Below are 27,790 nucleotides of genomic sequence, written 5' to 3'. Positions count from 1 at the left end.
GTCCTGGGGAGCGAGTACACAGATGCTGTCCTGGCGTCCCATGGTCACTGCTTATCAGGGCTTTGCGGGCCACTGGAGAAGTGGTGTGTGAGCGATTGTGATCAGGGCTCTCCTGGCCCTGGGACAAGCCATCAGATCTATCCAGACCTCAGTTTATTCATCTGTAAACCAGTGACTGTAATCCCCAGTTCATCAGGGGTGGAGGAGATTAAGTGAGACTCTGCATTTCAAGTTCTCAGCACCATGCCAGTCACCCAGTTTATCTCTGTTCAGTGGCTGGTGGGTGATGGCACTGTGATCACTATACAGACAGTTTTGCATAGTGGCTAAGAATGTGGGCTCTGGGGTCAGACCACCTGGGTCAGACTTCCAGCTCCCTCACTTACCAGCTGTGGGACTTGGGCAATCTCTTGACCTCTACGGGCCTTAGTTTGCTTACCAGTAAAATAGGGATAATGCTAGCACTTACCTCATAGAGTTTGTTAAGATTAAGTGAGCTAATACCTGTTAAGCAATACGTGACTGGCCCATGGTGGTCTGCACTTGGTACATGTTAGGGACTATTAACAAGAACAATGATAATAAACACAAGGCAAGCATGTCCTGAGGGCTCAAAGTCTGCTCTCTCACCAGACATTTTCCCATTGTCCAATCCTGCTAGGTCGCAAGAGACATGGAACAGGACATCCCTTCTCCCTGTTGCCAGGATGGATGACACAGAAGAAAGGTTTTACTCCACATCCCTGGCTGCCTCGCTGGAGAGTAGAAATCCAAGACCCCTACTTCCTTGGTTTCAGAACCAGTGCTCTTTTCTCTACATGTGGCTCAAAGGCAGCCTGGCCAATCAGGGACCTGGACCACGTGTCTTCTTGGAGGTAGGATGGCAAGGTGCAGATCCTGTGCGGAATTTGAACAGATCCTGTGCCTTCTAGAGATGGCATAGAAGGGAGTGTTGCCACCACTGAAGTTGGTGATCCTGGAAGTAGAGGTGGTATGTGTCTGTCCTGGTGGGTGGGCACCTTGAGAGAATTAGGCTCTGCTGTTTTTTATTTATTTTATTTTTTAAGTTTATTTATTTTTGGCTCCATTGGGTCTTCGTTGCTGCATGTGGGCTTTCTCTAGTTGCAGTGAGCGGGGCTACTCTTCATTGTGGTGCGCGGGCTTCTCATTACGGTGGCTTCTCTTGTTGCGGAGCACGGGCTCTAGGCGCACGGTCTTCAGTAGTTGTGGCGTGTGGGCTTCAGTAGTTGTGGCTTGCAGGCTCAGTAGTTGTGGCACGCGGGCTTAGTCGCTCCGCGGCATGCGGGATCTTCCCGGACCAGGGCTCGAACCCGTGTCCCCTGTACTGGCAGTCAGATTCTTAACCACTGTGCCACCAGGGAAGCCTTCTGCTGTTTTCTGGGTTTTTTTTTTTTTTTTTTTTTATTGCAGTACGCGGGCCTTTCACTGCTGTGGCCTCTCCCGGTGCGGAGCACAGGCTCCGGACGCGCAGGCTCAGCGGCCATGGCTCACGGGCCCAGGCACTCCGCGGCATGTGGGATCTTCCCGGATTGGGGCACGAACCTGTGTCCCCTGCATCCGCAGGCAGACTCTCAACTATTGCGCCACCAGGGAAGCCCTCTGCTGTTTTTTAATGGAATCACTCCTTCCCAAAAGGGGTGGAGACAGGGGTGCTCTCAGCAAACTGCCCTCCAACGTGGTGGGTAACAGTTGGGGACACCCCAAAAGTACCTCTTCTAATCTCTGAGTGCCAGCAGCAGATGTTACACAGGCAGAGTCCATTAAAAGGGACACACCACCCTCCTAGACACCCACATCTAAAATGCAAATTGTCATGGAAGGATCCAAACTTTGTCATTAGCCTAAACGTTTAGCATCAGTTAAGAACCAATCAGGAATTAGTTGGCAGCTCCTTGAAAATTAGAATGGCACCCAACTCTGCTGCTCCGTGTGTGTTGGGGAGAGGGGGTGGGACATTTTCATATACAGAGAAAGGGAACAAATTAACTGCAGGACAATGTGACAAAACCTTTTTATAACCTTAAAAACGTGCAAACATATACCCAGCTATTCCCTTCCAGGAAGGTATCCTAAGGAAATAATTAAGGATGTGCTAAGATTTTGCTCCAGGATGTTTATTGTAACATTGTTTACAGCAGCAAAAAATTTTTGGAAACAATTTAAATGCATACCTTTGGGACGCTGGTTAAATAAATTACGGTACAGTCATACAGTGGAATATTGTGTAGCCATTAAAATATTGTAAAAGCATATTTATTGACCTGGAAAGATGTTCATGATTCACTATTGAGTGAAAAAGAGGTTACAAAGCAGCCTGTACAGTATGATCTCATTTTTTATTAAAAAAAGTATATATATAAAATGTAGCTCGGGAGAATATTCTTTGCTAGAGGCACATGTAATATAGGACCTTATGCAGGAGGTTTCTGCATTATGATAATATACTTTTTCACTTGACGTGCTTTGACTTTACCCTAGAGGGGAGAGTGGTACAAATTAAGAGCCTGAAGTGGGTAGAGTAAGTATATTTGCGTGTATATATCAACCAAGGTATTATAAGTAGCAGCTGGGATTTGGATGGTTTTTATTATTTTTTTTCTCCTCTGTATTTTGTGTTAATTATTTACTTATTTAAACTTTTTTAAGTTATTGGGGGGAAAAAAAGAATAAAAGAAATCCAAGCTAGATAGCTGGAGGACTACGAGAGCTGGGAGGGAGGAGAGGGGTGTTGAGAGAGCAACAGGCAAACTCCAGTTGCTTCCGAACCTCATCTGCAGTCTGGTCTCCCAAGGACAATGCCCATGACCTTACCTGGGCCCCTGGGACACATGCTACCAATTGCTGGGCCCTCTTTTCTGTAATCATGTTTCCTTAGGGCAATCGTGTAGACATGTGCTAGATTCTGTTTCTGGGCAGACACGGTCACCTCAGCCATACTGCCATGTGGCCCCCTCATTTGACATACATATATTCTGCAGTTATGAATGGGGAACACAGTTGTGTCTTCCAAGGGTAGCTCTGATTCCTTTTTTTCCCCCTGACCTACTTTTTAAGTAAATATTTTATTTTAATATAATTATAGATCCTGTCTACCCTTTACCTGGTTTCTCCCAATGATAACATCTTACAAGAAACTTGTGGGTGTGTATATGTTTATAGTTATTTTTTCCCAGCTTTATTGAGATATAATTGACATATAACACTGTAAATTTAAGGCATATAGTGTGATGATTTTATATACATGTGTATTGTGAAATGGTTGCCACAATCAGGTTAATTAACACATCATCACCTCACATAGTTACCTTTTTGTATGTATGTTTGGTAAGTACCTCTAAGATCAACTCTCAGCAACTTTAAAGTATGTAATACAGTATTATTAACTATAGTCACCATGTTGTACATTAGATCCCCAGAACTTATTCATTTTATAACTGGAAGTTTGCACTCTTTGACCACCTTCACCCATTTTCCCCAACCTTGCCTCTGGCAACCACCAATCTACTCTCTGTTTCTATGGGTTCAGGTGGTTGTTTTTTCTTTTTTTTTTAGATTCCACATGTAGTGAGATCGTACAGTATTTGTCTTTCTCTGACTGACTTATTTCACTTAGTGTAAAGCTCTCAAGGTTCACCCATGTTGTTGCAGATAACAGGATTCCCTTCCTTTTATGGCTGAGTAATATTCCATTATATATCACATTGCTTGATCCATTCATCTGTTGATGAACACTTAGGTTGTTTTCATGTCTTGGCTATTGTAAATAATGCTGAAATGAACATGGGGTGCAGATATCTCTTTGAGATAGTGATTTCATTTCCTTCAGATATGTACCAAGGAGTAGAATTGCTAAATTCTATGGTAGTTTTGTTTTTAATTTCTTAAGGAACCATTTTCTATAGTGGCTGTACCAATTTACATTTGCATCAACAGTGCACATGGATTCTCTTTTTTTCACATCCTCACCAGCACTTCTTATCTTTTTGATAATAGCTATTCTAAAAGGTGTGAGATGATATCTCATTGCAGCTTTGATTTGCATTTCCCTGATGATTAGTGATGTTGAGTACTTTTTAAGTACCTGTTGGTTATCTTCTTTGGAAAAATGTTTATTCAGGACATTTGCCCATTTTAAAATTAGATTAATTCTTTTTTTTTTTTACTATTGAGATATATGAGTTCTTTATATATTTCGGATATTAATCCCTTACAGATATACAATTTGTAAATATATTCTCCTATTCTGTAGGTTGCCTTTTCATTTTGTTGATTTTTTCCTTTGCTATGCAGAAGCTTTTTAGTTTGATATAGTTCTACTTATTTATTTTTGCTTTTGTTGCTTGCACTTTCGGTGTCATATTCAAAAAAATCATTGCCAAGACCAAAGTCAAGGAGAATTTTCCCTACATTTTCTTCTAGGATTTTTATGTTTTTGGCCCTTACATGTAAGTCCTTAATCCATTTCAAGTTAATTTTTGTGAGTAGTATAAGATAGAGTTCAAGCTAAGTGTTAATATCAAGCAGATGGAGTCAAAGTTGTTTTAGCTATTCTAATTCACATGCCTTTCCATATAAATTCTAGAATAATCTTGTTTATATCTACACTTTTCTCTGGCTGCTTTCAAGACTTTTTCTTTGTTTTTAGTTGTCAGAAGTTTAATAACGGTGTGTCTTGTCAAAGATTTCTTTGGATTTATTGTCTTGGATTCACTCAGCTTCTTGAATCAGTAGTTTATGTCTTGACAAATTTGGGAAGTTCTCAAACATTATTTCTTCAAGTATTTTTTCAGCCTTGCCATCTTTCTCCCCTCCTTCTGGGATTTCAATGACTTTAATCTTAGATGATTTGCTATAGTCTCATGTTCTGCGGCTCTGTTCATTTTTTTTTTTTTTTAGTTCTACTTTCTCTCAGTTGTTCAGACTGGATGGTCTCTAGTCTATCTTCTAGATCACTGATGATTTCTCCTGTCCCCTCCATTTTGCTGTTGGGCCCATCCACTGAGCTTTTTATTTTGGTTACTGTACTTTTTAGTTCTAAAACTTCCATTTGGTTCTTTTTTAGATCTTTGATTTCTGTGCAGAGGGTTTCCATTTTTTAATTTGTTCCAATCATGTTTGTAATTGTTCCTTGAAATACTTTCATCATGGCTATTTCTCTGTTATCTAGGTGTTGGCATCCTTTGATTGTCTTTTTCCATTTGGTTTGAGATCTTCCTGGTTCTTGGAATGACGAATGATTTTTCTATTGAAACCTGTTTTCGTATTATAAGACTCTGCATCTTATTTAAACCTTCTGTTTCATGTGGCTTCCTCCGACACTGCTATGGCAGGAAAAGCGGGGGGGCTGCGCTGCCTTGTTACTGCTCCATGGAGATAAGAGTCCAGGTTCCCCTCTCATCCCAATGGACACCTGACGAGGATGACCTTTTGTTAAGCTGTGCAGAGACAGGAGTTCCCCATGTGATCTGCACTAACACTGTGGGAAAGGGCCCTCGTTACCAGCTGGTGGCTGTGAAAGTCCTGGCTCCCTGTTCTGCCTTCTCTGGGACCATTCTGGCAGGGGGTGTTGGGGAGCCTTGTTACAGCCTGGCTAGGGTGGAAGTCTAATCTCCCCACTTGGCCTTTACTGGTGGTGGTGTGGGTGGGGTCACAATTTTTCTGCGGTGTTTGGCTGAAGCAGAGTGGTTATTATCTAAAAATTTTTTGTCTTCCTAGGCTGCCCCTTTCCTGATCATTTGGCTAGAGAGGACAGACTTTTGTTTGTCTTTTTTTTTTGTCTGCACTTGGCATTTCCAGGTTGCTGGCTTCTTCAATTCCAAGTCTGGGATAGATGAGGCAAAAATAAAACCCAGAGAATTCACCACTGTGTTGTTCCTTGGGTCCTGAGATCCCTAGCTGGTCTGTTTTTCTCTCTCTGCCTCTATATACATAATGTCCAAGGTTTTCAGTTGTGCTTAGTAGGAAGAATAGAGAAGATTATGTCTACCTCATCTTCCTAGAGGTGGAAGTTCTTTCCTCCCTGTGTTTACTTACACCTCTTAACAAAAGCAAAAACCCACTGAAATTTCAGTATCATGCTAACCTTTAGTATAACTTACCAACACTTTTAAGTGATCAAAGTCCTTTGCAAATAGACTATCTCCATAAGACATTTTGAGCCCATCTTTCCAAAGAGATGATCAGTCTTGAATTATGCAAGGATCCTCTCTGGGTAAATCTGTTATTAGAATAAAAATAACCCCATCGAAGGATGTTAACGTTTTGATAGTTCAAAGGGGGGAGGTAGAGATAGTTTTATACCAGAATGGCTGCCTTAAAAACACCAACATGACCAACAATTTGGTCTTCCTTCACCATGCCAAAATTCCAAATGGTTGCTGACAAGTTTCCCCCAAATTAATTATCTGCAACCCCTTCCAACCTTTTGGGTTTGATTTCCCACAGATATTGCCCAAATTCCTATTTTGTTTCTTTCAGCACAGCAACTTAACAAAACCAAATCAGGAACAAATCTCTGAATAGTATTAATAAAGGAGGAGTTTCCTTTGAACTAGAGTCTTTTAAACTGTGTTCCCAGAGATTTCCTGTGCAGCTTCAAAAGGAGTCCATGACCACTTTGATTAGGACTTTATCTCCAGCGCTCATGGAGACAGGCGTGTTCTCAGACTATCCATCAGAGTGGATGTTAGCCAATTACGTCCCCTTATAAAACAGTAACACAACCCCTCCTTGGGATCCACGCTAATAAAATGATCTTCTTCATCAGAGGTGAGAGTCGGCTGTTTCTTCAGCTCTGAGCCCTGTGGCAGGAAAACTTGGGGAAACAAAAGAGGACTTTTCTGTTGTTACTTGATTTATTTGTAGGTCCATCCTGATAGTGAACACACAAGGACAAAATGCTGTCTGTTGCAACCAGATTCTTCTATTGCATTATTATTTCAGTCATTTAGGGGTTTGGAGAAAGATGATGTGTGGGGGACGGCTAAGAGAGACAGATGGCCAGTGCAATTATCACTTGAGAAACAGGTTTGTCCTTCAAAAATGGCAACAGCAGTGGACTCTCAGTGGCAGGTGAACTTTGAAAAAGGATTAGTAAGGGATTACCTAAGAGCAAAAGAACAGGTGTATCCAGGGTGCTCCAGTTGGAGGGGGCACTTTAGCTTCTGAATGACACCCTCAAAGTCGCCCCTTCACATTTCAGGTCCATTTGCACCCGTGGACTTTGGCAGTGGCCAATGGTGATGAGTGTGGTATCATCTTTAAGAAGGGCTAAAGACAGAACAAACACTGAAGTTTCCCTCCATTCTTCGAAGGGAAAACATAAAGGGGAGGGTATGTTGAACTTTGTAGCAGAGTATATATGTACCTGAAGAGAAGGCAGGAAACCCACAACTCTCAGAGCTCTCTGCCCTGCATGAACCCTGAAGCTCCACTTCAGAACCCTGGGAATAAGCAGAAAAAGAACCTTAATTCTCTGAGGAGAGTGGCTAGGGAGTCAGGGCCAGAATTTCTACAAGCGAGCTGATCACAGAGAATTATGGCTAGATGTGACCATCTGGCCTATATCCATTTTATAGAGACAGAAACTAAGCCTTGAGAAGTGCAGTGACCTACCCAAGATCATGACCAGTTAGTGACAAAGTCACAAGTGGAATTCAGGGAGTCAGGTCCCTTTTGTGTAATCTGCCCTTTCCCTTTTGCTATGAGTAATCCTATCTTACAAGGCTTGGTCAAGGGCTCAAAGCCAGAAGGCTGAGAACAAGAGGGTCTGAGCTCATGTTCTGGACTCCTTGGGGAGCTCTGGGTTGGACAGTACTGTAGTCACCTGAGCCTCTTTTGAGCCTCTTTTGCTGCCAAGCCTTGGGAGAGGAAGATCTGCAGGGGCATCTGGGAAAGGCAGCAGCAATGCAATAATAACAGCTGCATATTGAATGCTTCCTCTGCGCTAGGCACTGTGCTAAGCACTTTACAGGCATTATATCATTTGATCCTCACAATAACTTTGTGAGGTAAGTATAATTATCACTTCCATTTTGCAGATGAAAAACCGAGGTTCAGAGAGGTTATGTAACTTGCCCAAGAGTATATACCTGAGTAAATGACAGAAGCAGAATTTGAACCTATCTCTGCTTGGCTTTAAACCCCAGGCTTTTTATTTATTTATTTATTTATTTTAAAAATTTTTTATTAAAAAAAATTTTTTTAATTTAATTTATTTTTGGCTGCATTGGGTCTTCGTTGCTGTGTGGCCTTTCTCTAGTGTGCAGGCTTCTCATTGCGGTGGCTTCTCTTGTTGCAGAGCACGGGCTGTAGCTGTGTGGGCTTCAGTAGTTATGGCTGGCAGGCTCCAGAGCACAGGCTCAGTAGTTGTGGCACACGGGCTTAGTTGCTCCGCGGTATGTGGGATCTCCCTGGACCAGGGGTTGAACCCATATCCTCTGCATTGGCAGGCGGATTCTTAACCACTGTGCCACCAGGGAAGTCCCTCTCCACCACTTTCTGCTTGGGGGTTACCTACCCTGGGCCAAACCCCACTTCCCCTCCTTTACCCTCCACAATATTAAGTCCCTTCTATCAGTGATTCTCCAGCCCAGCTGCACATGAGAATCACCTAGGGAACCTTTTAAAAGTATTGGTATCTGAACCACATTTCCAGAGATTCTAATTTTGATTTGTTTGTTTGTTTTTGGCCGCGCCGCATGGTATGCGAGATCTTAGTTTCCCAGCCAGGGACCCAACCCGCATCCCCTGAAGTGGAAGCGTGGAGTCCTAACCACTGTACCACCAGGGAATTCCCCAGAGATTCTAATTTAATTGATTAGGTTAACCTCCCCAATTAAGTTGCCAAATAAAATACAAGACACTTGGTTAAATCTGAATTTCAGGTGAACAATGAATAATTTTTAGTATAAGTATGTCCCCCAAATTGCATGGGCCGTACTTATACTACAATATTATTTGCTGTTTATCTGAAATTCAAATTAAAGTGGGCATCCTGTATTTTCATTTGATAAATCTGGTAATCCTATCTCCAAGTCATTCTAATGCACAGGCCCAGGCTGAGAACCTCTTCCCTATGTGGTCAACAATCCTTCTAAGTGCACTTATGTGTTGCACTCAGCTTCACAACCTCTGGCACAGGCAGCAAACACGTGTGTTTTCTTAGGGCCTACTGTGGCACGGTGTCTGTCCTCTGGCTCAGCAGTGAGACTAATTGTGTACAAGGGCAGATAGCTCATGAGAAGTTAGCTTGGGTGCCAAGGGGAGATTGTCAATGTCTGATAAATAACACTGAAGGTGCTGCCTACACCCTGAGTTGGTTCTGTGCAGAGTTCCTAGTAATTGAACAACGTGTATTGCAGTTATTTTGCACAGGGCACTTGTTAGGCACTGCAGGGGTTGCTGTGGAAGCTGTGGAAGAACTCACAGCCTGGGAAGGGAGAATCCAAGTTTCCTTTACTGGAGAAATTTTCCGTCTACAATCTAATGAGGATTTGCAACAAGTACCTTTTTATGTACATAGGTGCGAAACTGCATAAACTTACACCCAACCCACATGGGCTGGACAGAACTGGATGAACGTAAGTTGGTTATAAACAGGAAGAAGGAACATCCTGCTGTGCTCGACTGGAGACCAGGGAGCACCCCAGCACTGCCGCTTGCTTGCTGTGCCATCTGGGACAAGGCACTTATTTTCCCTCAGTCTCCATTTCTTCATCTGTAAAATGGGGGTGATGATAATAGCTCATGGAGTGATTATGAGGATGAAATAGAATGTGCTTGGAGAACAGGGCCTGGAATATTATAAGCATTCTGTAAATACTAGCTCTTATACTTACAGTGTCACAATATGGGACCTCACTACACGTAAGTATAGTACACTCACAAGCGCTCATGTCCAAAGGATGAAAAATTTAACAAGATGAGAAGACATTTCCTTAGCATCAGTTCAGCCTAAGATTTGACAGAGTCCAGTTCTTCCAAGACTTTGAAAAGTGAACCAGGAAATGGAGAAGAATTTCCCAGTTCCAGCCTCCGTGTTTGGTACTTTCTACTCAATTCTACTTTAACAATGATGCAATTAAGAATCAAAAGTCTAAAGCAGATTCTTGCAACTATATGCCAACATGTTATTCTCATGTGCCTGCCTGTCTGGGATGGGTGTTTTTAGGGTGTAGTCATATGGAAATAGCCTCTGATTACATTTCTGACTTTTCCAGGTAAGTCGTAATTTTAGACAGTTGTTTTGACGTGACTCTTTGGCAGGCCACACATATCTGTGAGATTTTTAGAACTCTGTGAATTACAATAACATATGAAAATTTTTAAAAATTTAAGTATTCTGGTACATAGTGTAGTATGCCTTACTATGTGAAAACACGCAAAAGGTCAGTGTATGCAAACAAAAGTCAATTTCCAAGGTAAGCAAGAAGAGAGAAAAGGTTTGCAGTGAGGGCAAACCCTTCTTTACTCTCCTTTATGACTGTTTCCGTGATACGTAAAAGGATGTAACAGTCCCTCTGTATGAATCCATATTACTCTGGCTCCAACTTGGAGTTTACATTTCATTTTCTGAAAGATATGGGGGTAAAGGGTTTTGTGTGCATGTATGTGCCTATGTGTATACCTGCATGCATCCCACTGGTCCTATGTCACATGTATACCTGGGTAAGAAATAAGTCCCGTGAGGGTGGGAGTTTTGGCTCTTTGCTCGCTGTTGTGTCCCTACACCTAGAAGAAGCTTGACACGTGGCAGACTATGTCTTCTGATGGAATGAATTAACCCATATGTTGAGTATGTGCTCATGCATCTATTATCCCTGAGAAATATACCCACTTCAGTGCTCATTAACCTTTTCACCCAGGAGAACTGAGCTCTGGGTCAGGAAAGGGAGAGGGCAACCTGCAGGCCTCAGTCAGGAGAGGTGGAAAAAGAAGAGAGAGAAAAAAGCCTTCAGAGGGGAGGAGAGCGTGGGTGGTGGACAGGTGTCCAGGCAGAAGGTCAGGAACTAGAAGCAGCACCATTCCGGGCTGCTTCTTCCCTGTAGATTTTGTGTAGCCCCCAACGTGGGCACTGATTCCCAGATTATTGAGTTTAATGGTTCACAGACAGGGGTCCTGGTCCCCCAGACCTCTTTGAAGACAGAAATGGGTCTCCTCCACCTGTTTTTTGTTTGTTTTCCAAAAAGAATATCAAAGGGAAGCAGGTTTTTCTCCCAGAGATAAGGCAGGTAGGGTGACCTAAAATGCCAGTTTCTTCGCTTTTGGCTAGAATTTTACCAGCTCGGTGCAGTCATCTGGTTTACCCATGCTGACCCCAAACCCCCATAGGTAATGACATCCCTGTCTGTGATTAATGAACATGGGGAAGATGAATTAATGATGCTTTTCAGAAAGGGGGAAAGAGGTAGACTGTGTGCCAGTGGAACTCTCCCATCTTGGGTGGGGACACTGACACTGCAGATGGTGAGATTATTTCTCCAAAATTACACAACAGTGCAGTCGAACAGCTGGCCCAAACTCTGGGGCCCTAACTCTTGCTCCCATCCTTTTGCCATTCTTTTAGTTTTCCCCGAAAATCTTCCAAGACTCTCTTAGCCCAATACTATCCTGACATATGTACAACACAGTTTCCAAAGTTCCTTTATATATACCCTTTCAGCAAGGCAAACATTGCTCTTCACTACTGAGGTTCTGAGCGACTCACACAATCAGCTCATCATCAGGAAGATCTTTTGCCACCTGCATACTGCCTTTCCCTTCCATCTCCTGAGGCCTAACATTTCACCATTAGAACTGTATTCCTTTAGCTTAAGGCATTGGCCATCTTTTATTTCCAAATGCCCCTGGAAATGATCATATTTGAGCTAGTGTCAGGAATAATTTTGCAGACAGTGTCAAATGCCTCTTTTTGCCATGCTGGAGCAAGGACGCCATGAAGGGCCAGTACCAAGTTCTGGCCAGGCGAGGGAAGGTCATTCATCCCTTTGACCCTCCTGGCCTAAGCCTCTCTTCTGTGTCACACTTGTGCCATGCTAGGTGCCAGGGGCTGGGGATGCTGGGGAAGCAAGGCGTGCTCCCTGCCCTCGAGGAGCTCATAGTCTAATGAACCCTGTAAGTACTGGGCATTGAATAGGAGAAGCCCAGGAGCTGGCTGAGACAGGAAGGGCCTGCCAACCTCAGAGGTCCAGGAGAAGGGCAGAGTCCAGAAGATCAGAGATAATACCCAGGAGCAGGTGACGTCTGAGTGAGCTCCCATGTAGGGCGGAGGCTCTTTATCCTCTGCCCATGTCTGCACCCGCTGGTGAGTGTGGGGTTGGGGGTGGGGGCATGGGGAGTGGTTGAAGGAGACCTGGTCAGCACTTTTAAGCCTGTGCAGGAGCCAGAGGGAGAGGCAGAGTCCCACAGTTCTCCTAGTTCCTGCCGTTCTGCTTGTGCCTCGTCAGTCCCTAACCACCAACTCCTGGGTTTTCCTTGAAGCCACTTCTTTCTTCTAAAACATGAAGGCAAGATAATGGCTCCCAAGGAGAGAAGGAGCCCCAAGCCAGCTCCTCAGATCATTGCTGGACAATGCCTTTCCAAAGGGAAAGATGCCCAGGATAAATTTGGCTAGGAAAACTCTGAGGATTAGGACTCAAGTGACAATGCAGGGGACAGAAGATGTCTTGATGGTGTTTACCAAGCCTGAGTCCAAAGACCACAGGTCAAAGAGCAGAGGAGAACCTGACGGATTTGTGCTGACAAGGTCCGAGGAAAAGCGAGATGTTGGAGGGTAGACTTAGGCAGAAAGGGCTAGTGAGGGGAGCACAGGTAAGGAGGAAGGGCAAGGCTAAGGAGCCCAGGAGAGCCAAAGTGGTCCAGGAAGGGGAAGGGCATCCCATACAAATGCAGGATGGGGAGGTCTGGGGGCAACTCATATCATAGCCTCAGTAATTAACCAGCTTGTGTACCTGAAGACGTAATTACAGGCAAAACAACTCCTTTGATGTAAGAGTGTAGTGTAGTCTGGGGGAAAAGAGGGGCAAAGGAAAGAAAGAGTGATTTTGCTTTAATATGGAAACAAGATTGATGGAAAAATATTACCAAACAGGCCAAACAGAAGGTTGAGAAAACGAGACCAGACTGAGTGGGCACCCAAGACACCTAGGGCCCTTGGGAGCATCATGGCTGGCCTGGCCAGGCACTGCAAAAATTCACTGCTTTCCTTTCAAAGAGTTCACATGTTCTTATCAGGCTGGTCGCCTTCTCATCCCCTATCTGTTCTCTGCAGAAATTCTCAGCAAGGTTCCAAAGAGACCTGTTTATTTATGGAGTCAAAGCCCCAGAGAAAGAGGTGCAGAGGGTTTGAATGGCTCCTCCTGGGAAGCAAAGGTAATCAAGAATGGAGCTGAGCTTGTAACCCAGCATCTTGGATGCCTGTCCCAGAATATAACTTCTGAAACACCACCCTTTCTGTTGGGGCCAACTTTATTAGAGAAATCTGTTAATTGGGGGTTGGTGAGGGAGGAGGGATGCTAACATGATTTAACACTTGATGGACTCTGAAAAAAATAAGGAAGGACATTCGAGCTTTAGCACATTCATCGCTCCACAGACACGTTACCCAAATGAATATATGCAACTATACTGTGTGTGACACTCTGGGGCACAACAGCATAGACTTTGTGAAACAAAAAGGCATTTCTCCTGCTTCCAACGTGTCTCTTGTGGTGCCATTGTCTGATGCTAAGAACTCACATAACAACAGAAAACAATGCCCCTATGATGGGGGGGAAGACTTGATTTGGCACCAGCAGTGATGTTTTCCATTGGAATGATGGCGGGGGCTGTGGCTGACTGTGGGAATAGTGCAAATCAGCAATTTTTGGAGATTTTCTTCAAGCCATTGTTTGTTTTGGCTTTGGTCAGATTCGTGGCCCAGCTTGAAGATTCCCACTGGTCTTTCTGAAGCTTGCAGATCTATGACAGATGAAACAGGGATAAATTAATAATGACAAAACACCCTACCCCCACCCTGGCACTCACGTGTGGGGTGTGCCTGTCTTGGTGCGTGTGTATATACATACATGCAGGTCACAGTACTGCATAGGTGCACATTTGGCCCATGCCTCCACTGGGGAACTAAAGAGAGACCAAGGTTTTCTCCAGGCTTAGGTGGTTCATCGTCTCACTATCATCTTTCATCTAGGGCAAGGGAGATCAGTTTTTGCAAAATGGCGTTGGTTAAAACTTGTTTGAAACTGTACTTCCTAAAGTCCTTAGACATTTATAGACTTTTAAGCATGAGTGACTCGGATTGTGGTTCCGATAGAACAAATAGTAAGTAATTGTTCTGATGATGCAAGTAATTTATCTCACAGCTTTTAGGAGCTTCTCCTCTACGCTGGCCAAAGGATGCAGAGATCAATCAAGATGGAAAATGAGCAGAGCATGTGTAGTATGATTATATTATGATACAAACTGTGAATATATTGGCTTTAAAATGCCAAATACTGATTGTTCCTGTCATATCAGCAGCAGGTTATTATAGACTACAAATACACAGGACTTTGGTGAGGGTGTGTGTATTCTGTTTTACATAGTGAGTGTTTTTACAAAGAAATGTACTTTCATTTTTTCAAAAAGTTTCCATTTCCAGGAAAAGTCTTCCTGACAAATGTGTGTGAAGCTGACTCTAAGCAGGGTGGCTGGGTTGCACAACTCCAGGGGGCAGCATTCACTGTGTCTTCTAAGTAAACGGTTTCCCTGGAGGAAAACTCCAGGTGACCTCGCAAGTTGACAATACTTAGGTGGGCTTATTGCAGATATGTTTTCCAACAAAGTGTAGAAGAGTCTTGTTTCTTGCAACTTATTTCCCCCCTTAGCTGCAGGTAGGGGACTCAGGCTCTTGTCTGGGTCTATACTGGAAGCAAAAGCTCTTACTATGGGCCAGGCAGTGTACTAAGTGCAGATATAATTTAATCAGCACACGAATCTTATCAGAGGTTTCGTGGATGGGGAAACTTAGGCCAAGGGCAGTTATAGGACTCACCCAGGCACACACGCAGTCTGTATGCAGCAGAGCTGGGACTTGAATCCTTCTCTATGGCACTCCCAAAGGGCCCTGACTCCCACCATCCTTCCCGGGCCTGGAGAGCACCCATGGTTCCTGCAGACTCTCACTGGGTCTGCAGTAGCAGTGAAACAATGTCAACTGGGGCAGGGGTCTTCAGAACCAAAAGGTGGAATTCAGCTGGGGTAGGGGTGGGAGGTTCCTGGGCTGCCACTTCTGCCTTTCTGTCAAATAAAAGAGAGCCAGGTGTGGAGGCACCCTACCGTGAGCTTTGCACAGCTGGACTATGGCTGGGAAGAGGAGTGTGGGGAGAGATGCTTACACCTCCTCCCTCTTCCTGGAAAATAACTTTGCATTCGAAGGGAGAAAGAAAAAGTGAGTAAATCTGTAACTGGGATTTGGTGGCCTGGGGATTTCATTTGGCCGCGTGAAGGTAGATGCCCCTGCGTCTGTGAGTGAGTGAGTGAGTGAGTGTGCGTGCATTGGGGGAAGAGAACTTGAGGTCACATGTGGATTGGGCTTTTATTTTTTAAGTCATAGCCGCCCCCATTTGTTGGAAACCTACTATGTGCCAGGCATTGGTATTACTCTTCTGTGAAGAAAAAGATAGCTAAGTAGTTTGTTTTTATGCCGGTGCCCTCACAGCCTTCGAGTATTTTTTTCCATTCGTGTTTAAATCCTACGCTCTACAATGTGGTAAGATTTGGATAGAGTCGGGGAGTGTGCGGGGACGGGCAGGGGGCGGTCCCTGCCTCGCTTGTCTCCACCTTTTATTTTGACCGGTCTGATGGCGACCGGCTCGCACTAGGACCCAGGCGCCAGAGCGCCTCCGTCTGTCCTGTAGGTTCATTCAATCTCCCATACACACTGACCCACTGCGAGACGGACACACACTCACACTCAGACACACAACTGCACGGAGCGAGGCTCGGGAAGTCAGGTCGCCTCCTCGCCTCGGCGCCTTCTTCGCTCCAGCCAGCCGGTTCTCCCCTGGGGCCCGGAGCTTGGCCGGGCCGCGCCGCCCCAAAACAGGACGAGCTCGGCGGACCCCGGTTCCTCCATGGGCAAACGCGGGCGGCCGCGCAAGGAGGCGCGCTGCGAGGGTGCGGGGCTGGCCCCCGCCGCGCCCCCGGCCGTGACCGCGCCCGAGCCCCCGGCCCAGCCAGAGGAGCTCGCGGGGGCCAAGCTCAGGTGCCCCTTCTCGGACATTTTCAACACCAGCGAGAACTCGATGGAGAAGCACATCAACACTTTTCTGCAGAACGTGCAGATTCTGCTCGAGGCCGCCAGCTACCTGGAGCAGATCGAGAAAGAAAACAAAAGTAAGTTTGGGGGCGCTGGCTCCTCCTCGGCGCCCGGCTCTTTCTTCCTCGCCCATTTGGGCGACCCCTGTCGCCTGCTTGACCCCCCTCCCCCAACACACACACATCCAGCCCTCGGCAGTAAAGCCGATGACACCGGAGAAAGGACACGCACGCACAAAGCTGCTAAAGATGTAACAAAGACGAGCGGGGGGAAGGGGGGGCCTGTCGGTGCGTCCGTCTGTCCGTCTCCCAGAGGCTGGCAGGACCGCTGGGCCGAGGAGCGGGGGAGTGTTGTTGTTTGCTGACAACTGAGCCGAGAGCTCATCTCTTCGAGGTCGCCTTTCTTCCTTTTTTTTTTTTTTTTCCGGAGCCTTCTCGGGCAGACAAGTGTTGTTTTTCTGTCGCTCGTTCCTGGGTGGGGTGGGGATTAGAAGCCGAAAGTTGGAAACTGTAGGCAGAGCTTAGCGGTTCCAGAAAGAAAACACACAGACACACACGACAACGATAACACCAACAACCAAACAGCCCTCCACGGCGTGGGCTCGGGCTGGCTCGGGTCTTCTTCTCCCTCCTGTCTACTTTGCTTTTTCCTCTCCTCTCGCAGCAAGGCTGGGCTCAGGCCATCGCGTCCACGGATACAGTCCTCCTGCGCCTCTGGTGCCCTGTGGTTTCCTCACCGCCTCCCCCCCCCCCCCGAAAGAAACAGGCCGGCAAAGCCAAGCACCGCCAGCAGCTCGCCCCGGACCCGCCGCCCTGCGCCCAGGAAACTTGGCGAGGGGGACGCAGCCAGAAGGAAACTTTGGGATCTCGCAGGAAACAATAGTTATGGAAGAAGGTGTAGGCTGTTATGTTCGGTTTTTTTTATTTTCCGGGATACGGCTCCCGAGTGAGCGCGCTGGGCGAGGAAGGCAAATGCCTTCCTCGTGGATTTCTGCTGTTCCCCCCCCACCCCAGATTCAGGTGGAGAGCGATGCTTGGGGGTGGTGGTGCTGGGAGCCCCACCCCGGCCTGGCCTCCTTTTTGTATTTGTTTGTTTCATTTTTGCCTCTGCCAACTGGGTTCCCCCATCCTCCCCAGGCAGTCGCTCAGCGCCGTTAACGGGGGCACGCGTGTGCGGCGTTTCCAGCACGGTCCTCACAAATAATAGCTGCGAGAAGGGCGAAGGGGCCGAGGAATATAGACCGACAGAGTAGAGAAAAGCAGGCTGTTTAATCTGTCCGAACAAGTAGGAAGATCAATGAGATGAGAGAGAGAGGAGGAGAGAGAGAGAGAAAGAAAGAAAGGAAGGAAGGAAGGAAGAAAGAAAGAAAGAAAAGAAAGAAAGAAAGGGTCCGATTGCAACGTGTCAGATCTTGCAACCTACTCCCCCCTCCCCCAAACACAACAACAACCCTCAAACACAAAAACACCTTAGCTGACCGACACCCCAGGCCTTCGGGGTTAAAGTAACCGTGTGATGGCAGCGAAATCGTGCAGTAGCTTAAGGCAAAAACAAGGATTTGTGTAGCGTGGTCGGTGGTGCGTTCTTTTCTTCTCTCCTGTTTTCTCGGAGTGCCTGGGTTGCGAGAAAGGCGCATCGTCGGCCGTGTAGCTGAATGTTTGCGATTATTCATGGGGTTTTGGGGGGGGCAGTGTGCATTCGTCAATAGGGTAGTTTCTGAAAAGCCAGAGCTGGTGGGGAGGTGGGGGAAGACGTGGTTTTGTTTGGTGTGTTCGCTTTTGTTGGAAGGGGGAGGGGCGTGATTTCTTACGCTATCCCCCGCCCGGGTGCCCTGTTCCCCTGAGTCTGTCCCGTGGCGCCGGCTCTGGCCGGGGGCGCACCCAAAGAGGGCACCTTGGCAGTGTGTGGCAAACCTGGTTCGCCCCCTCCGCCCCCCTCTACAGAAGGGTGTACTAAACAGGCTGCTGGAGCTTCCACCGCATCCCTCGCCCCCCGCCCCTCGCACGCGCAGACAATCGGAGACCTCTGCTCCCCACCTCGCCGCCCCCACCCTCGCTCCCCCGGCCGCCTCGGCCGCCGCCACCTCCTTGTTTACCGGTGCCGGGGCTCTGGCGTGGCCACCAGTCACGTAAGCAGAGGGCCGGGCGCGCTGGGCCGGGCTGCCCCGCACCGGGCGGGCCAGCGGCAGCGGAGCCAGGCTCCCGAGACCGTGGAAGCCAAGGGGCTTCCTCCTGGTCCCTTTCCCGAGGTGTCCGCGCTGCAAGACCCCGAGAGGGGCTCGGGAACCTGGGCGCCCCAATCGAAGTCAACTTCGTGTGCGTAATCAGCCCCTCGGCCCCGCTGCCCCCCTCCTTCGGCCGGCTCCCCGCGGGAGTATTTTTAGCTCTCTTGCCTCTTTTCGCAGCCGCTGTTTGGCTCAGCATGACGTGATGCCAGCGGCCCCCAGATTTCCCCGAGAGCGGGAACTCCGCTCGAGGCCCTTGCCCCCTCCCCAACAGCTCACGCAGGCGAGGGTGACCTCCAGCAAACTATGGGGCGACCATCCGCAGGGCCCTCTATTATCTCCCCTTAAAATTGGAGCGGCCCACGGAGGCCACTTTATTTTCCCCACTCTCGCTCCGCCTCCCGCCCATCTCGGTCTCCTAGTACGGAAAACAGCGGGCCCTACATCTGCCTCATTTTATTAGGGGTGCTTCTTCGCGCTGGCGGCGCTCGCCGTTGTTTTCTGCTCGCTGCACACAATGCCCGCGCGTCACGGCGCTCCGCGTGTGCACAGCAATAATGCGAGTCGGGGGGCGGGTCGTGCGTGCGTCGGGTTCGGGCACTGAGGGTCCCTCCGCGCGCGCAGGACTTGTTTTGCTTCAGAGCCCCGCTTTCCGAAACGCTTACATCATTCAGTCGTTGGGGGAGGGAGGGGAATCTAGGCGTTCCGATAGGATTACAGCGTTTCTCAGGTCTCTGGTTTTTGGAAGGAAGCAAGGACCCTAGCTTTTTAATTATTTTTATGATTGGGCTGGGGGGGCTCAAGTTTTGTTAGTTGGGCAAGGTTTTTTTGTTTGTTTGTTTTCTTAGGTCACTACTGCAAAGGGCATTACTGGCCGGCTCAGGTGCACAATCTCCCCGCTTTCATTTCAGCCAGTTCTCCTGTAATCACTTGATCTCAGTTTCTCCGCCTTCTCCTCTTCCCCCTCCCAGCTAGAGACACATGGTTTCCACATGGAGACAAACTTCTTTCCTCTGACTGGACTTGACCTAGCAGCGTCGCTCAGCCAATCGGCAGCTTCAGCTTCCTCTAACGTCACGCGTTGCTGAGGCCAGAGACTGGGGGGTGGAGCCAGGAGGCAAGCCAGAAAATCACGGGGAGCTCTAGTGTGGCCAGCTGGTACAGTCCCTTCTTAAAGGGACGCTCTTCACCCGGGAGTTGAGCCTCAATTCTCCATTTCGGGTTCTGTGAGACATTCGCGAAATGCACCGATAAGGCCCTGGTCACGAGTTTACACGTTCCGCTTTTACCGTTTGCAAAGTATTTACTTGGCAGGAGCTTGCCTTATTTTCCGTTGTCACCAGAACTGCTTTTCATGGCTTCTTTGAGGTTTCCGTACTAGGAGAGCTCACTGAGTGTACACAGTACTGAATTATTCTCAGTATATATAATGAGTTTTCTTGGGGTGTTCAAATTAAGTCACTCAGTATTGACTGCTCTGTGCAAGGCAAGGATTGCTTAGGATATGCTGGTACATTCTCCCAAAGTTCCAACTGATGTGAATCCCTGAGAATCTCAAATTAAAGGCCTCCAGAAATATTAATCATGGATACTGTGACCCTGTTTTCACAAATTCAGAAATTATACATAAATAACCTCTGACATATCACCCATATCCATTTGGGGTCCAGTGGAGGGATAGTATTTAGGACTGACTGATTAGTAGAGAAAATATGTACTTCCTGTTTTGGAAAAGGTTAAAAATGAAAGGGAATAAGAAAGAAATTCACAAAAGGGTGTTCTGTGCATAGAAGTTGTTCAGCAGGCAAGTGGAAGTTACTATAACCGGTAAGGTCTACAGGACAGAAAAGGGCTTCCCAGTCTGTAGGGAAGGTGGCTTTGGGGCAATGCTTAAGATAGAAAAGAATGATTAAATGGGGGTAGAAGCCATGGGTGGGTCTCTGGAGTGCATTACCTGGGTTTGAGGGTGAGGTGCTTTCCTAAGGGCATGGACAGGCCAAAGAGCAGCCTCTTCCTCCAGATAGAGGAAGCTGCTGCTGTGTGGTGTCATTTGGCCCTACCCTGCCTTCCTGACTTAATCTCCTCTGCTCCCATCCAGCAGGTCCACCAGCAAGCAGGCTTTACAGTCATGCGTCTATGCTTGACTGAGACTCTTCCCTCTGTCTAAAATGCCCTCATTCTCTTACTCCCCTGGGGTTATCTGTGTCTTACCTACTCTTCAAGTCCTAGGTCAGTTCCCACCTCCTCCAGGAAACCTCCCCTGGATATTTCTTAAGTCAGGGTAGTTGAGAGAATGAAAGCTTTACAGTCACCCAGAGCAGGGCCCAAATCCCCCCTTCACTGCTTACTGGCTGTGTGACCTTGGGCACAAGTTACCTAACCTTTCTGAGGTTTCATTTCTTTTTTGTAAAACAAGGATAACAATAGCATCGGCCTCCTGCCATTGCTGAACAACTAACTGAGGTTCTCCATTTAAAGTACCTGGAATGTAGTAGGTGCTCAATAAATAGTCACTTCTTTGAGCCTTGATAATCAGCAATTCTCTACTTGTTGGCTGTGCATTAGCTTTATCCTCACAGGGAGAAGATTAGCATCTTGAGGGAAAAGATCACTTACAGTATTTCAGTATATGTCACTGTTGCATAACACTGGGCATACGGTAGACAATATACATCCTTTGATTGGATGGATTTGTCATTTACTGGCTATGGCACAGTGATCAGGTCTGAAGGCCAGGGGACACATGACAGACTTTCTGAAGACTTGGAGAAGAACTGGAAATACTGATCTCTTCCAAGGAGGGAGGATGTCTCCCATTATCAATGCAGAATGCCCTTGGGCTGTAAAGACCAGGGCTTATAAGGAGATGGTAGGTCAGGCCTAGAGAGCTGAAACTACATCAGCTGTGACCCTACAGACGGATCAGTTATTGGTTTAGAGAGCAGGAAACCAGTGCAATTTATGCTAAAATTGAGGGCTTTGGTGGCAACTAACGTTCACCTAGGTCACATTTCTGTACAGCAGGCATCTTACGATTCATTCATTCATTCATTCCACAAATACGTATTGAGCATGTACTATGTGCAATTGCTTTTTTTTCTGAAAACTCCATGGGTTGATTTATGATGGGAGTGGAGTAATGTACTTGTTTTTGGTGGAGTTATGTAAAGAGCATTATTAAATCAGGCTTCCGTTTCCTCTGCATCCTAAATTATGTTCCTCAGATTCAACTTTTTTTCTAGTTTTAAATATTATCTCTGCCCATAGGTAAATGCCAGAAATAGACTTTTGAGGATACTGTTGTGGCTTTCAGAGTCCCAGAGCTCCCAGGGACTGGGTAACCTGTGGAGGGAACCCAGGAAAAGCATCCGGACCTTGGGAAGTTAGAGAAGCTGAATTGAGCCATTCCTGGATTGGGAGGTGGGGGCGGGGGGAAGCTCTATCAGATCCAAGGCAAAACAACAGCTGCTCACCTACCTGCCCTCTCTGACCAAAACACTGTCCCACTGATGCACCTAGAAATGGGGGTTTTCATCTGAGGATGGCTGGCAGAAGTCTGGGGGTAGAACTGAAAGAAAGGAAGAGGGTGCCGGCATGCGGTGGCAGCAGCAACTAATTGCGTTGTATAATGTCAACACTGGCAACTATTTATGGAGTACTGACTATACTTGGTAAAGAATGGGGCTAAACATGCGTTATCTCCTCCAATCTTCACAACAGCCCCATGGCATATGCACTTCTATTACCCCCATTTTACAGAGGGGGTAACCGAGGAACAGGGAGCTGAGTAACTTGCCCAAAGGTCACAGGGTTAATAATGGCAGAGCTGAGTTTTGAACCTAGGCCTCTGATTCGACTGAGCCTACAGTTTTAACCATATATAGGTGTATGCATTTTCCAGCCAAGGAATGAAGTCCAGAGAGGTGAAATGACTTGCTCAAGGTCACCCAATAATCTGAAGCAGAGTGGGTGTTTGTAACACCCTGTTGATTGTCCAGGGTCTTTCTGCACACACTCTGCTTAGAAAAGGTTTAGAAGTGAAGCTGGAGACAGGAGAGCCAACCAGAGAGATTTTGTTTTTGTTTTTCGGAGTTGTTCAACTCTGCTGGCCCTAACTCAAGTTTAGGCTCCTAGGAAACACTACCCCCCTCCTACTGCCTTTCCCAAGTCTGTCCTCTGGACATATTAGAGGACTTGGGGCTGTTGCTATGGTACTAGGGCCAACAGCAGGTTCACCAAAAGCTGGGTCTTTTGCCTTTTAAAAAAAAGCCTGGCCCTGCAGAAATGAATTGGCCACAAAGATTTGCATCAGTCCTTGTGGCTTGTTCTGTTTTAGATCCCCCTGCCTCCCTACCCCACCCCCTCTTCCCTACCACCACCACTTTCTATAAATACAGTTGGATAAATATTGATTTAAACTGGGTTTCTGGAGGAGAAGCCCATGGTTGCCCTGGCCTGGTCTTCACTTAGATACCACCAGTATGCCAGGCCTGACACACCTAACCCCTGATAGCGCTGGCTTCCAAATGACCCGTTGGGGGGAGGTGACTTGTGGTTTTGTGGCTTTTGAGTTTAAAAAAGAGAGAGAAAGAAAACGAAGTATAAAAAGCAATAACCCAGCAAAAAATGGGAATCTTCCTGCAGAATGAATAAAGGCATTTTCAGCAGGAAGAAATGGGGGAAGGTTTATGGTAACCTGGCCTTCTGAACCAGTTCTCTTCCCTTTCCCATTCTGCCTTCCACTCCCTTTTGGGTTTTGTTTTAAAGGAGGCAGGTGGTAAGATGGAGCATCAGGGCCAGTAGGAGCCCCAGAGGTCACAGAGCAGCCATCATCCTCACTATACAGACGGGGAGGCCGAGGCCCAGAGAGGGACAGTGGCTTACCCAAGATGACGCAGGAGAGGCAGAACCAGGTCCTTCTGGGCTGTGTTGCCTCCCGCCTGACGTGAGAATGGGTCCCAGGCAGAGCCCCAAACCGGGCTTTTGTTTTACAAGTCAGGTGCTCATAAAGTCAGCAATTCTCAACCCTGGTTTACTGATCCCAGGGTGTGTCCAGTTATTGCAAAGGTCATTGCGACATTCTCAATAGTCTCTCAAAATTGAGCTAATTTGAATTCACCATTTAGAAGAAATATTTTCTTTTACATTTAGTGGGGGGGGAGTGGGTGGAGCCTGAAGGCGATGACAGTGACAGGATGGCTACTCAGCCTTAACTGAGGAGGAGGAATTCAAGTCTTCCTGGAGGGGCCTCCTTCTGGGGGTGGAGGGTGGAGCTCTGGCTCACACTGGAAAGAAGCTTCAATTCCGCAGGGAGAGACACCTGCTCTCTGGCTCTTCTGCTAAACTAAAGGGAAGTAATTTTCTCGATACTGTTGTCCCTGAGTGGCCTGGCTGGAGGTGTCAAAGCTGTCAGCAGCTGACTTGATCTCTCCTCTCCGGCCAAAACGAATGGGCATTTGCCACCATCCTCCCCGGCTGGAGGTTCCTTCTTTGCTTCCTCATCTTGGCAGAATGCTGTACAGGGCCCCTTGCTTGTGAAATATTTTGAAAGTTCAGGTGACCCTTGTTTTGAGCAATACATCTCCAGGAAATATATGTAAATAGGATCTCTTTTTTAAAAAATTTAGGTTAGAGAACCTTTCTTTAAAAGGCCCCTGTGGCAAATAATTTTATAAAATGTGGAATTATATTGCATGCCAGGAATTCTCCTTAAATGTGTTCTGTGAGTTTGTTCATTCATCCATCCATCAAACTGGTATTTCAGGGGTCCACACTGCTTTATGTCAGGCTCTGTGCTAGGACCTGGAAGTACAGTTTCCTGCCATCATGGAGTTATACTCTATTGCAGTGCCAGATTTAGAAATTCAGTTGTCTTAAAGTAAACCCCAGCCATGTGGGACTGCATCTGACTTGGGCTTTGTGTCTTTGGTTCTAGCCATCATTACAGATAGAACAAAAATTTATGCCGGGCTTCCAAAAAAAGGAATAGTCCCTCCCCTCCCTGCATGCACCCTGCCACCCCCCAGCCTGGTGTTTAAAACCCTTTGTGTTTATCCTTGTAATATTTACAGATCTGACTCTTTTTTTGTTTTTTTTAAAGCTGCCTGAGCTTAGGAAATCAAGTACTGCGTAAGCAACCTTGTAAATGAACACATTCCACTCCTAGTTCTTTACAGACGGGGGCACTCTGCACTTGGAGGATTGTCCCTAGCAGTGCTCCTACCAAGCCTGCTCTCCCATACAACATGCCCTTGGCCTCATACCTCTAATATCCAACTCCAGTGTCTGCCAAGGAAATTTAAACACAGCAAAATTAGAAAGATAAACACAGTGTCCTGAGGGAGAGAAAGATTGGGAAGTTTAAAGCTAATAAAAGGGGATTTGGATTACCTGCTATTTGAGATATTTTACTCCGTGTCTTTATTGCCATTAGCAAGGATACTTGAATAAAGATGATCCGGGACTATGTTAATACTGTTGTATTAAAATGGAGGGCGTGCCCAGGGCTGCTCTGTTTTTGGCCATGGGTGGCAAGTGTAAGTGCATGTGGCCTCTGTTTTTATTTCTACAGGGGCCCAGAACTTCCTAATGATGTCCCTGTGTTATCTCCCTCTTACCTCCACCACACCTGACCATCTCTACCATATTTCTTGACTCCCAAGACTCTGAGTACCTTGCATGCAACTTTCTTTCCTTTTTTCCACCAGCTGTAAAATTTCTAACACCTGTGAGGAGCCAAGCACCGTGCTTGTTGCTTCCAAAGTGCAGTATGTATGGTCTCCAGTTCCAGTTCTATATTCCAGTGCAAGTGACAGACAAATGGAGAACAGTAAATAATACTTGCCTGTCTCCTGTGAGTCTGATAGCCTGTCCCCAAGGAGGCTGCTGACAGATACAATGTTGTCTCTGTTTTCCAAAGGAATAGTGATAATGGTGCCCTTTTACTGAGCAGTTACTATGTGCCAGCACAATGCTAAGTGCTTTATATTAAATCCTAACAATCATCCAACGGGAGGGTGCTGTCATTATCCTCATTTTATAGATGAGGAAAGCCTTAGCCTTAGCAAGGCTAACTAACTTTCCCAAGGCCACCTGCTAACAAAGAGTGGCGCTGAGACTCAAAACCAGGTTTTTCTTTCTTCCTAGGAGACTTCAGGACTCTGAGAGAAGTGTCAGAGAGCAAGAGGCAAGAAATGGAATCTGGAATGTTTGAGGTTCAGGCTGACAGTCCCCTTGGGAATGCCTCCCTGGAACGACTTCCTTTACTTCCCATTCATCCTGGGGCAGAGAGAGGGCAGCCAAAACCTTCTGGGACTATTTAGGCATGGACACTGAAGCCAGATAGGGCCCTCTCTTCTGGAAGGCAATGGTCTAGGGTGTTGCCACTTGCCCTTGCAGTGCCACCTTGCCCAGCACCCCCTGGGGAACTCACCCAACCAGTAGGCCTCCTGAGACTCTGGATGCTACAATGTCAAGGGTGTGAATCCACACCCTGTCAGGCTCTACTAGGTTTCCAGAAGGCACTTGAGCTTGTAGGGCAACTGGTCTGGCCCGTGCTTGGCAAGTGTGAGCCGCACAGATGAGCTTTAGGCCCTGGCTGCCACCTTGCCAGTGTGGGCCAGCTGGTTCTGGTCAAACGGCGTAGGTCCAACCTCTTCCTCTCCTCCATCGAGATCTAGGAAACAAGAGTGATCTTAAATACAACTGGGTTCATGTCATTTATTTGGTTAAAGCCCTTCAATAGTTTCCTTCCTATCTCACTTAGAATAAAATCCATATTCCCTGCATGGCTGTCACCCTTACTGTTTAACCTGAGTGTGGTCTGAATGGGTAGCCCTGGTGTCTCCTGGGACCTTGTCAGAAATGGGACTCCCAGGTCCCACCCCAGAGCTGCTGAATCCAAGTCTCCATTTTAGCACGATTCCCAGGTGATCTGTGCGCTCGTTAAAGTTTGAGAAGCTGGCCTAGACAGCCCTTGTGATTGCCCTAATCCCTCTACCCACCTAAAGCTACCCCCCCATCTCATTTATTATTTATCCCTTAACCTACTTATCAAGGTTTACAATGATTTTACTTGCTTATCATCTGTCTATCAGGCTAGAATACAAGCACCTTGAGGACAAAGACCACAAGCAGTTTTGTTCATTGTTCTCTTTAGCATCTAGGTTAGTGCCCAGCATGTAATGGAGGATTAAGGAATCTTCGTTGAACGAATGATGAGTTCTCTGCCTTTAACCTTCTGACCTAGTGTTTATCAACAAGGGAGCTATTGATGAGACAGTTCTTCTTGAGCAGGTTCGCCTGGAATACTGCAGGATTTAACATCCTTGGTTCATCCTCACTAAATGCCAGTAGAACTCCCCAGTCGTGGTGACACTCAAGAAAGACTCCTACACATTTCTGAAGTCTTCTAGGCGGATGGTATTATGCCTGGGTGAGACCATTGCCCTAACCAATTTTGTCTGACCTTGTCTGACGGAACATACCCTGACGTACGCCGTGGGGTCCAAGAGTTGGGAAATCTAGGTTTGAATCCATTTGCTACCTATGTGGCCTTGGGCAAATCACTTAACCTTTTGGGGCCTCATCTGGGAAACAGGAATCTCAGAGGTGTGTAGAGGATTAAATGAACTGACTATACAAGTGGCACCATGCACATAGTTGGCTCTCATTATGTAGCAGCTAGTAGGCAAGTGGAGGCATGTTGTTCTAGGATTAGAATCAGAATGCTGGAAATAGAAGTGATGGTGAGATCACAGACATCTTTGGCCAGGCAAAGTCCTGGTGTTTTATTCTAAATAGTACACCTGAAGCTGAGAACTCAGCCACGAGGCAGCAGGACTGGGTGTGTGATTTAGTGTCCAGGGCTTGGCTGGCCCTAAGAGTGACCTCCACAAGTTTCTGCCACCTGGAAGGGAGTGATGATGCCAAGGGGTGGTGAGGCAGGGTAACTGTAGGCAGGCTCTGGCAGGGGAGGGAGGGTTACCCAGGGCTGTGTCAAGAATGTGGGGCATCCTCTTAGCAGCAGGGGAAGGCCTCTGGTAATATATTTTTTTAAGGCTTTAAAATCAAGTTGCATTTAACTTTGAAAGAATAGGTCATTGCATCCAAAACCTGATAAGTGCAACAAAAAATTACAGTACATTCTTGCTTTTGAATATAGATGGCAAACATTCTAAACAAAATATTAACCCGTGGAATGAGCAATTTTATAGAAAAACATACAATGGCTGACCAGGATATATGCC

The 27,790-nt window shown here is 46.7% G+C and overlaps 1 protein-coding gene and 1 long non-coding RNA gene across 3 annotated transcripts in view; one reads left to right on the top strand and one right to left on the bottom strand.

Annotated features, from left to right (window-relative positions):
• Positions 1 to 16,001: 16,001 nt before the first annotated feature.
• Positions 16,002 to 27,790, top strand: part of MXI1 (MAX interactor 1, dimerization protein) — a 100,206-nt gene continuing 88,417 nt past the window's right edge. The window contains exon 1 of one of the 2 annotated variants that reach the window (XM_060034089.1): positions 16,002 to 16,395. In XM_060034089.1, coding sequence (XP_059890072.1) covers positions 16,134 to 16,395 — 262 coding nt within the window. In that variant the 5' untranslated portion in view covers positions 16,002 to 16,133. Of the gene's footprint in view, positions 16,396 to 18,521; positions 18,634 to 27,790 lie in introns of those variants that run through there. The other variant, XM_069541506.1, reaches the window with a different exon arrangement.
• LOC132439611 (uncharacterized) lies at positions 16,231 to 23,572 on the bottom strand. The gene is made up of 3 exons (XR_009522390.1): positions 23,427 to 23,572; positions 16,554 to 16,788; positions 16,231 to 16,367 (listed from the first exon to the last, which is right to left on the bottom strand). It is a non-coding gene; the product is annotated as an uncharacterized lncRNA (long non-coding RNA).

This window comes from Delphinus delphis, chromosome 16, assembly GCF_949987515.2.
Source record: "Delphinus delphis chromosome 16, mDelDel1.2, whole genome shotgun sequence".
Classification (NCBI taxonomy): Eukaryota; Metazoa; Chordata; class Mammalia; order Artiodactyla; family Delphinidae; genus Delphinus; species Delphinus delphis.
The sequence above is the reverse complement of the archived record's forward strand: the minus strand, read 5'-3'. Positions and strand labels throughout refer to the sequence as shown.